At 35.9% G+C, this 12,122-nt stretch overlaps 1 protein-coding gene across 3 annotated transcripts in view; it reads left to right on the plus strand.

The window, feature by feature from the left end:
• TMEM117 (transmembrane protein 117) overlaps window positions 1-12,122 on the plus strand; it is a 192,278-nt gene that overhangs the window by 78,306 nt on the left and 101,850 nt on the right. For all 3 annotated transcript variants that reach the window (XM_088165566.1, XM_088165565.1, XM_014871126.2), the window contains exon 4: window positions 10,759-10,858. In XM_088165566.1, the coding sequence (XP_088021692.1) occupies window positions 10,759-10,858 (100 nt within the window). The remainder of the gene's footprint in view (window positions 1-10,758; window positions 10,859-12,122) is intronic.

Below are 12,122 nucleotides of genomic sequence, written 5' to 3' on the forward strand. Positions count from 1 at the left end.
TTAAAATGTCAAATGTTACTGTACGAGGCTTAAAATACTTGGTTTTACCTGAAGAATTACATTTGATCTTATCTGCTTCTAAGCATTCTCATGGCTTCAACTGGTTTCAGAATACAGGGAGAATTTTTGCACTGTTGTTGCTGAGCAGAGAGGAGGGTTTAGAATTCTCTGCCAAGCCATTCAGCAACCTTCTACTTCTTCCATTCATCAGTGTAGAATATCAGTTTAGTTACAAAATCTCCCACATAATCAAGAAGTAAACTCAGGAAGTACTGTAAAATACATTGGTGGTGTTCCTGAAGCTTGAGTGCATCCAAGGTAAAGATTTCAAGGTATCCTTATTAAGGACCCTATCTGTTTTAGCTAGTAATATGTGAATGATAACTTTCAGTCAGTATAAAACTATTTCTGGATCAAATTATCATTGAAGAGTAGCATTTTGAAATGCTTTCCACAATTAGCATCAGACAAAGATACTCACTTCGTAGTTTATTTAATTATATCTGTCTTGCTGTCATCTTTTCAACTTTAGATTTAAGATAATATTTTAATAAAATGTTAATTGAAGTTTGCTCATTCTTTTAAATGCTTCTTATTGACAATGTTTTATCATGTAATCTTTTACATGTTTTGGAAATGTTTTTTTCAATCTTATGTATAAGTTTGAAGGTAATTTTTTTCAGTTAGAATGGTATTTTCCAGACTGCATATTTTAACTGAAGTCACCGGTTTTCTTGCAGTTTGGGATACGTGTAGGACAACAAGGAATGTTAGACTGTCACTGTAGAAATCTGAACTATGCTAGTCTTAAAAGATAAAAATCTATATTTGGTCATATTTCATAGTTTAAGAATCCAATAAAGATGAGTTTGAATTTAACTACTTTTACATTTAACAAAACTGAAATCCCCAGATGATTCATTTGATGCAGAGGTTTTCTTGCATTTTAACAAGGTAAGCTAACAGGTAGACAGCATCAGTGTGTTACGAGAGACTCTAAAGAAAATTGACTCCATCTCAGCAGACCCAGTGCAGATGTTTAAGATAAATCAGATGAGTTATGTCTTTAAAGGGCTTATTCTTCTCCATTCACTCTGGAGAGAAATGGACTCTTCCAGGGAATCTTAGAATTACTAGCTGAAATTGAGACTTCTTTTAAAGTCTGTAGCTGAGATGAAACTCAGTAGTATTTGTAACTAACTGACCTTAAAAATGTATCCAAAAGCATCAAAGCTTAGTGTCTGGGTGTCAACTCTCTCTCTTCATTGTTTGAAGATGTGCTACTCCTTGGGGAAAATTAGGAGAATATTCTTTTCTATGAAGTTCAGACCACAAATTGTGTATTTTCTTCATTTATGTGTCTTATAGTTGTATTACAAGTGATAGTGGTGGAGCAAAAACTTGAGCAGTGTGTGGTTCTGATGTGTTTGTCTTCTGATAACTCATTTTCAAGACATTAAAAGAAGACAGTCTGCAATAGAGAGCTGTTGATTTGAGGGTAAAATCAATAAAAACCTTCTGTCACTTTTCCCTCTATATAGTTCAATGATAATTTTATTTAAAATGCTGAGTATTGTAGGGACTAGAAAATAAAGCCGTCAGTACAACACAGAGCAAAATTATATCAAGTGTTGGACTGGTATCAACCATTGGATGGTTAAGAAGTCACAGCAAAGGTGTTTGCTTTGTCAGCCAAGGAGTGGAAGAACAGGCTTTCTTGTTTACTGTGTTTTCCATGTGAAACTCTGCTGCAATTACATGCCAGCTCCTGTCAAATGACTGGCCCTAGACACAGTTGTTCTTTATATACAGCTTTCAAGTAATGCAGTAAAGAAACAATCTCCTCAATTTCATAATTTGTACATTGCTTGGAGTCTAGTTCTTTTCCATCTGCTCTGCAATCTGCTGCTGATAGTACATTATGAAGGAAGCCAACCAAATCCTCAGACCAGCCCCTGAGTTGTCAAGCCTCATTTTCCATCCATTTCTTCTCAAAGGTACCTGTGAATATGGTAAATAATTTTTGCTTAACAGCTCTAGTTTCTATATCCTTGTCTGATTTTATACACTGCAGCAAGACTGATATACATCAGTCATCTTAAACAGATTCAAAGCCAAATATACATAGCTGAATCATAGAAAGGTTTGGGTTGGAAGGAACCTTATAGATCATCCAGTTCCAACCCCCCTGTCATGGGCAGAGATGCTACCCACTGGACCAGCATGCTCAAAGCCCCATCCAACCTGAAATATATTTTCTGTTTGCGCCTGTAAGTAGTTTTAAATAATAACTTTTACTCCTATGACAGTTTCCCAATTAATTTTGTTTTATCTACAGAATATTGGATATGTGTCTGCAGGCTGTAGAACTTGGATAATGCTGGAATGGAACAAACCATTTGCAGAGAAAGTGCTTCAGAAGATTCTTATTTAGGGCTCGTTTGTAGCTATATCGGATTGTCGTATCCATTTTAAAGCTGTGGCTTACAGTTCTTTTCAGATCCAGCTCAAATTCTCTTCAATTATGATCACTGAGTATCTGTCAGCAGAGATTCTATGTCAACATTTCTTTGTTCCCTCTGTTCCAACTCATTAACTTACGGCATGTTTTTTGTAGTTTTCTAGCATTTCATTATTTTAAAATAATAACCCCCATTTTTTAAAATCAAACTTGCAGGGAAGTTTAGTAAGTTAAAGAATGATTAATATGCAAAGTTGCATCATCTGCTAATACTTACAAGTTTTTACCAAAATTTACTTAAATATTTTTCTGCTTTTGTTTTCCCACTTGGACTGCTGTTTAGAAGCAGAGTCTATCCAGTGTTTTGTGACAACTGCAAATTGTCCTACCTTCCCCTTTCTGAATAGCAATAATTCTGCAGTTACTGGTTTATTAATTGTAATAATGCATTTAAACTTCTCTATCATCCCTACAGCTGAAACAGATAGAAAGTACAAACTTTTGCTGAAATTCACTGAAGTTTTAAAGTTATCAAAGCACTTGATTATAATGATAGAGTTCCAGCTATATTATTTTATTCCATTTTGTTTATATTCTATGGATGGCATGAACAGTTCTCTCTTTTTTTTTTTTAAGTGAATAATTTTTTGTATTTGAACTTCCATTTCTGAGAATATTGCTACACATCTGTCCTTTTCCCTTCTTAGCGATATTAAAATGTCAAAAATGGGCATGGACATATGCAAGCCACGGCCCTTTCTGAAGAGTACAGCCAGTGCAGCATTACTCAAATCCATTCTTACCAGTATCTCACCAAGTTTAAAAACAAAGCATTATTTATTTACTTAAAGGAAAATGTTTCGCTGCATCTCTTTTTCTAAACTACTAATCTAGCTTCACCTTTATAAATGCGTTGCCTGATATATTCTGTAGTTTCTGTTGCTTTTTCAAATATATTAATACATTTTAGAATATGTTAATACTATTTCAAAATCTGTTATTTTCAAATTTTAGTAGCTGAAATATCTGAAATATTCGGAAATATTTGGAAATATTCGGAAATATTCTGAAATACCACACACCAAACAAATTATCTGTATTTTAAGATAAGCATATCTATAACATTTAACAAGTGCCCAAGGCCACTTGTCTTATTTGTGTCTCTGGGCACCTGTTTTATCTCAAATTTTGGCACTTTTTACTGTAAAACTCTTCTGATATCATATTATATAGGCCAATGGAGTGAATCAAATTGGTCATTTAATATACCGGCACATAGTATAGTATTGCAGAATAGTTGCAGAATTTTACTAGCCTATTAAAAGAAATGCTAAAAAGTGGCATGGTTCTCTTAACTGGTCACAGTTCTCCTAACTTGTTTAATTATCCACTAAAATAATTTTCAACAAGCAAGTCACTTAGCAGTAAGAAAATATATTAATCCTCTCCTGCAATATGGAACTGGCATGTAAGAGGCAACCCTGTGTGTCATTGCTTCAGTATAAACACCTTAAGCAGCAGTCACAGAGGTGAAATGGAATATAATATATTGCATATAAGATACATTAAGCTGCAGGGCTTGTGTGAGCACATGTGGTGGGGACAGGTAAGGCTGTGCTATGTGTGAATGGATGAGCATTCATCTGTTTGCACAGTAGAATTAGAAATGTTCCTGCAACCTATCCTTGGCTGAGTATTGTAGCCAATATTTGCAGCAGAAAAATGCTAAATGCACTCTGCAGCCTTTGCTTTTCTTCTTTCTGACTAAACAGAATATGTATTTTTATGATACACATTGCACATGAATAGCAAAAATCCTGGAAAATTTGTAAAAATATCTCATGGACATAGTGAATTTGAAAAATCAATTTGTTTAATTCTTTTTTCAGGCACTTTTTATGCTTTTCCCCAGACCATCCTGTCCATCATAAGTCCCTTGTAGTGGAATCTGTAGGGTTAGTACATAGTTTTTATCAGAACACTTACATAATAATGGGGAAAGGTGCTTATCCGAGGGAAGAAATCTGGGTTCAATTCCCTACTTGTCCATTTGTTGTCTCCAATTTTATTTGTCATTTAGGGTTTGACAAACACACACGAAAATGTAGGTAGCAAATCCTGTCATCTAAACTCGCTGCAAATATGTGCCAGCACTCACCAAAGTTTACCTTTACCTGGGGGACTGCATTCCTCCCAAAGTGGAGTTCCTTAAGGCTTTTGGATTTGCAGATCCCTGAGATTTTCCCAGTAGAGATACAGACACTCACAGCCTCTGGCAGTAGGCCTGTCACTATGATTTACGTTTTCCAATTCCTTTAGATGTAAGCTGTTGGTCATTTTCATGTATGACATCACTATGCCACAGAAGAAAATAATCTAAATTAAAATCATGCTTTGAATTGCTGTCAAATCCATTGATTGTGGAGACAGCCTAGGAAGACTAGCATGATTAGGCAAAAGTTAACCTGTATGAATACCACCTGATCTCTAAAGAGAAGTCCAGACTCTATTGGACATCAAGTGCTCTTTGCTTGGTTTGTTGGAAGATTCACAAAAACCCACACAGGAGGCTCCTACAACTAGCAGTAGAAAAAGCTACAAAAATATTAAAAATCCTGTCCCAATTTGCGTAGGCACCTTAATTTGTATTGTTGTGATCTAATCCAAACACCTATACTGACCAGTGGCATCCATTCTAAAAGGGAAGGAAAGGGAATATTTTTCTTCTATGTAAAAGATGATATTTATACAAAATATGGAATACACAGCTTCAGGTTCACCTCACCTAACAGAGTCCTAAACACATATTTCTTGTCCTCTTGTGTCACCATCTTTTCATATTGAGAATGACAGGGAGGTGCAATTCTCTGACTTTGGAGGGCATTAAACCAGTGTCCTTGGAATAGGGACTGGACCTTGTGTGTACCCTACCATTTAAGTTACATACCTCTTCTGTGTTAACAGACAGAATTGAAATTCCTGCATTTTTCAATGGGCTTTGTCTTAAAGGCTGGCTTACAAAGCTGGAAACTAAATGGCCTGTTCCTGGGGACAGTGAGGAGCTCCTGTGTATCCTAGCAGCAGAATTTCTAATGTCTTGGGAGCTCTACAAGCAAAGTCCCCAGAGTATATTACATAGTCCTCAGGCCTGTCGACTGATGAGCAGAGGTTTAGAGGTTTTCAGAATTACAGTTGCTGCCTGATTTGAAAAAAGCATGTATAAATAAGTTACCATCCAGTGATGCTCAGTTACAGAATCGGTCTGTCGGTCTCAGGTGTTCTGCGCTGTGCCATAGATCCACCTTGCTATAGCCAAGCTGGTTTTGCTTCTTAGATTTTTGTGTTTTGGAGATTAACCTGCTGATTAACAACCTATGGCTGTTACCTGTTTGATGTCTTGTCAAGCAAAATCCCTGGTTCAGTGCCTCTTAATTCTCTCTGTTCCAGTGTCACAGAAGAAGTTTCATCTGTGTTTCTAAAGCATGCACTGGGGATGGTTAGGGACAGGATGAATAGCTGTTGTTCTCTGTGCTGTTTGCTGGTAGCTATGCATTATGCCATGCTCATTATGATGTGCCAGTTTATAAGACAGCAGGTCTTGCTGTCTCTGGGCACCTTCCAGTTCCCCATAGGCCTGACTTCAATTCCTAACATTAGAAGAGTAGCTTTTCAGCTGAGTGAAATGCTACCCAGTGTCACATTTGCCATTCTGTCATTTTAAAGTGACAAATACAGATCAGGAACTGTATCTGCAGTCTTTTATGTATGCTTTCAGCTATTCTGACACTCTCTGCCTCTTGTAAATTGAGAGTAATGGAAGCTTGTGGTGCCACATCTAAACACATACTTCTTTGCAGCCTGTGTGAACTTCCATGCTTTCACTTGTTTGCCAATGTTAAAGCATTTCACTTGTCAGATGCACTAAGGAAGATGAATTCCATACAGATAATCAGCTATTTAGGGGGAAGGCCAAATAAAACCACCTCAGAAGAGTGCATATCGGACTGCAGAACACGTACAGACTTTTTGTTACTCAACATAAAAGATATGTAGGCCTCCCCTCCTTTTTAAAGAGCACTGAGTTATTGAGCATTGAGTCTGTGGGTGCAGTTCTTGTTGGCTCTGTACAGAGCACGCACTGTGTGCTGTGTACCAGCCCAGTGCCTTCAGTACTCTAGAGTGTATAAAGAACCAGCTGAAGCTTTGTTAAGATGCATCAAGGCTGCTAAAATTGCTTTAAAAGGCAACTAAAACCTCCCCAAAGTGTCTGTGTTCTCATTGCTGTCCCTGGACATCCAGAGTTCAGTTCAGATGTGTCTGGGTTGTCAGTTATGTCACAGGCCTCACAAGACATACAGCGCTCTTTGGATTATCATCTGGAGATCAAGTTATGTCACATCACTGGGAATCACTTAGTCATATAGGTTTAACAATGCCTTTTAATATGTGAACATGGGTTTTTTTGACATGCTAACCATCAAGAACTAAGGTAAGGCAAGTCAATTTTTGACCCAGTCTGACCAAGTTCCATTGAGAGTTTGACTTCCTGGTTTACCCTTAACATTTAAGTGTCTCTGTTCAAGCTATATAGTGTCTACATTCTTAGATCCTGTGATGGTCAAGAAAACATCATCTCAGCACTGAGTCTCAGTCATGATGTTTTTCCCAGTGCTTGGAACAGTGTCGATAGCACCACAGTGACTTGTGCATCTTAATCCAGTGTAAAATTTAAAACCTTCCATTTGCTTTCAGACTGTTTGTCATTTTAGCAGTGTCACCCTTCTTTGAAAAAATGCTCTGATATCTTCCTTTGAACAAAATCTCTGGGCTAGTGTGGTTGTCTCCCTCTTTATTCATTCTGTGCACACTGCTGCTAACTCAGAGACTCTTCAAATGCACTGGGCTCATATCTCTTTTTACTGACTCATGGTTATTAATTTACCTTTTGCGTCAACATGGATGTAGACAGTTACTTATTAAATTTTTTCAAAAATCTGTTTTAGAACTGTGTTTGTCAAGTCTCCTTTGTCTTTTGATCCCTCTTTTTCGTCCTATTCTGTTAAAATGTTGGTCTACCTTCCTTAGATTTTGGACTGCTAAGAGCAGTTTCCCTGGAGCTGCAGCTTCCAGTCTTACTATGAAAGGCTCCCAAATCCCAGTCACAAAGTTGTCCTTGATCTATAATATTTCCAAGTATTGGCTCCTCAGCCTTTAATTATTTACACTTATCCTGTCTGTTTCAGAAGAGCTTTTTTACTCTGGGCTTTAACTGCTGTGTTTTTTCACTCAGTGTTTCCTTAGATTGTGCTGCTCATGCAATATGCTTGTGCCTTGCTGCAGAATACACATATGGCAAAGCAAACAGAAGCCTTTTGACAAGCTATAGAAAATCTGGGCTGGCCATGAGAGTTAACTGGAACCCGGCAGGCCTTAGTCTTCCTGCAAAGTGCAGACATGGTTCCTAGCCAGGAAGAAGACTAAACAATTGAAGAAAACTACTACTCTAATCACTAGCTAATGCTAGAAAAATGTGAGGATTTTCCACAACAGAATTAATTTTACTTTTGGTATTGTTATAATATATATCCTGCTAGTATCATCAAGAGAGCATGTCTTTTTTGAAAATATCAAGTGTTCTCATTTCTGTTTAAACGAAAATCTGAAAATGAAAACTGGATGGTTACATTTCTTATTTTTAAATTCATTTTTAGCAGCCCCAAACCCCTATTTTAAAATAGTAAATTTCTCTTTGTGTTTTGAAAGAAAAATAATACTGCAGAGAGCATAAAAGACACAGGGTGTAATGCTAACAGTTAATGAAATAGTAATGTATTTCATTACTATTTCTAATAAGATGACAATGCTAGAAATATTCTTCCTGTTAATAAAAAATTGTAGCTGTATGTTAATCAGTAAATGCACTTAAAACATGCACAGATTATATTCCTAACAGTTTCTTTATAAAAATATGCTATTTTGACACTGACTGAAGGTTTGTCAATTTGCATATTTAATTCAGGCATTAATTACTTGTAGACTGGAATGTACAATTTGTACAAGGCTTTTTTTATGCTTTCATGTTTGAAATGACAAAAAGAACTGTTGGGAAGATGTGATGCTTTCAAGGCCTTTCTGTGTGTTTAAATATTGTGTCTGGCTCATTCAACCTTATTATAAACCTTCTGATACTTCTAACATTCATAAAAACAAGTGATTACACTGAGAATTTCAATTTCCATTAAAAAGAATTACTTATGTCTGGGTTGATTTCTCTTCTACTAGGTAATACGCATATTCAGAGATCAGTGACCTCTCAGCCTTTTTGGTTAACCCTCCCTGTGTCCAGCAGCCTGCCAGGGTGGCTGTGGCAGGCCTGCTGTATATGCCAGGGCTATAGGCATCGCCCAGGTGGCCAATTTTCTGGGCATGTTATCGAAGTGTTTGTTTATTGTAATCCTGTAATCATGTATAATGCATATGAGAATGTGTAGTGCACATAAGAAAAGGTGAGAACCCTAGGGTTTTGTATGTGTCCCCCACTGATGGAGAAGACTAAGATATGCTTTGCATTTGGGGTCCATTCTTTACAAGTGACACTTATTGTCGTGCCTTCTTTGTGAAGAACACAAGAGACCTTCTTAAGGAATGCAGACTTGCTGATTTTCTGCCAGATGCTACAAGAATGGCATGCCCAAGATGCAGGTAAAAAGGAATTCCAAGTATTTTCCAGTTCTAAAGCATCTAGAAGAACATGTCTGGAATGGATGTGCTTGCCTGTTCTCAGTCATTCTTTGTTTCTGCTGTTGCCCTCTCTTGGAGACAGAACATTGAAACAAGGAGACTTTAGGCTAACTTGATATTCTTGTTCTTGGGTTCTTTCATCCTTATTTATAACATGGTGAATTTGTGATACTCATGATCTTTTAACGACATGGAATGTTATTAAAAATAGTTTGGAATTATTTTTTTTAGTAGAAAATCAGAGCCAGCATTTATGTGCTGTTCAACAGGAAAAATAAACAGATGCTGTTTTTGTTAGTGACATACCAGCTGAAAGGTCATAATATGTATAACAAAAAGGGCTGTTGCAGTAGGACATTTTTCATGTGTCATGAAACTATTCACTGACAATAATATTTCTGCTCTACAACATATTAGATTGTCTCTAAAAAATTATATCATGTTGTGCATGGATTTGTGCTAGCAAATTTGTGCTTCTATCTTGATTGGATGTTTAGATTTTAACAGAACTGGCCCAGAGAGTAGAATCAGTTTGCACTGATCCAGTTGCAGAGATATGATCTGTATAGCTCCTAGACATTACAATATTTGGTATGTAATAATGGTAAGATTTGAATAATGGGTAGCACAATGTTCAAGGACACTTTTCCATGTAACTGTCAATTATGTGCATTCTTAAATAGACATAACATTGTATAAAAGTTTACAAGTGTTTTGAAAACAAAGACATCACTTGTAAAGTTAAAATACAATTTCCATTCATGTTCATTATCGACATTATTAGCTCTTGAGGAGAATCGCCTTTTATTGACCACTATAAAACTCTTTTAGAAAAGGATATCAATATGTTAAAATATATGTTTTTTCAGAAAGGTTTAAATCCGGGGCAAGTAACTTTACTTTCTTAATTGTCCTTGTAGAATCTTGGTGAACTTGAAGTCAAATTACCAAGTGGGGTTGTAAATCCTATCTGTTGCATTATTTAAGCAGAATGGAAATGCTTATTTTGGATTTAAGTAAAATATATCTGTGCAAATAAATTGTATGAATCTAGAAACAGTGACATCTCACTGAAATTTTGCAAACCTTGCTTGCACTCCTGTGCAATGTGGTTATATAACTGATAGAGTGAAAAGTCAAGTAGCTCAATTATCTTTTTAAAGATACCTTAAAGCTTTTTATTTTTCTTCATGAAGATTTTGCAGTCACCAATATGACGAATGTTGTAATTCTATTTGTATAAATGAAAAAAAGAAAAAGCATAAAAAATTTTCTATTCCCAGAATCTTTACATACTCCCAAAGTCTTTGCCAACTGTTATTTTAGCACCTTCAAAAGAGGCATGGACTTCAAAATCAGATTCACATCACATTTCTAATTGGAATCGACCCATATGGGTTCAGTCCTATGTTAAGACTCAGATCTAGCAGAAAAGTTATCATTAAATCAATGGGAAATCTTTCACAGATAATAATAAATTTTGTCACTAATGCAAGTTCTTTGTAGCTATATTGAGCAAATGTGTATATCTTACATTTGTGTTCTTGTTTCCACAGTGCATACATTATAACAGACTTCATGGGCATCAGGAATGAAAATTTTATGAAAGTAGCTGCAGTTGGGACTTGGATGGGAGATTTTGTCACAGCGTGGATGGTAAGAAACATAATTACATTTTAAAAGGAAAGGAATATGTTTTTTGCTTTCAAGGGAAAGAGGAGAGAAGAGAGAAAACTCCGTTTCTCTAAGTCACGTGTTAAAACCCAGAAAAGTAAAAAGTTAACAAATGCATAATGGCAAGTATTCCATTGACAGTCCAGAGGAGTTTCAGTTAAAATGTATCAGGGTGATTCTTTTTGTGAGTGGAAATTTTGCCATTCTCTTCTGCACAGTGGCCCTTCTTTGTGATGAAGTAGCATCACAATTTACTATCCCATGAAACACTGAGTAACAGCTAAAGATAAATAAGTCTAATGAAAAGAATTATAAAGAGAAGGAAAATTAAACTGAAAGACATGATAGACAACAATGGAATGAGAGAAGGAAAGCAAGCCAATTACATGCCAGGATTTGAAGGTAGTCTGATGTGAAACTATCTCATTTATTTTGTATCTAATTTAGGACTTAGAAAAATAAAATTCTCACTTGGATTATACTTGTTACAAAGGCTTTCTTCTGAAATACATGCAAGCCAAAGATCAGCTTGGTGAAAGAGAACCAGAAAATGACAGCTAATTCTTGAGAACAAAATAAAGTATCTTCACATTTTAATTGTTCAGAAGAAGCATTTCTTAAACACAAACTGATAAAAAGTAAGTTTTTAATTCACTATTAACCTTCTATTTTTGAAGATTAGGTTTTTAAGATTAGTGTAGGTAAGATATTTAGCAATTGTATTTTAACAATGTCTTCTACCCTTCATATTTGGAACATACTGTACAACAGACAGAAGGGGGGGAAGAAAAGCATCAAGGATTTTTTCAGGATATTGTTCAGTATGTGTCTGTGATTTGTCCAAGACAAACTGCACTCTGTGGAATGGTGGCCATGAAAAGCAAATACAGAGAAAATAATTTGTATATGCTTTATAGTAAGGACATCACAGAATTGGTGCCTTGACTAATGTTGACAATTAATCTGGACTTCTTCTGAATCGGTAATAAAATTCATGGGTACTTCTGAATATCTTTAGCTTGCATTTTTCTCATTGGCTTCCACATTCCAGTGTCAAAGAAGAGATGATGCATAAGCTAAGCTGAATTGAGTGAGATCATGTATATCATACATATGTGACTTAGGGCTCCAGTGATAAATTAAAGACAAGTTGTACTACATTAGGTAATAGTGTTTTTTTCACTCCTTTTCTCTTTTCCATAAAAAAATACCCTGTTATGTGTAACACTGTATAAAGCATGAAAAT

This window comes from Sturnus vulgaris, chromosome 5 (assembly GCF_052056855.1).
Source record: "Sturnus vulgaris isolate bStuVul1 chromosome 5, bStuVul1.hap1, whole genome shotgun sequence".
NCBI lineage: Eukaryota > Metazoa > Chordata > Aves > Passeriformes > Sturnidae > Sturnus > Sturnus vulgaris.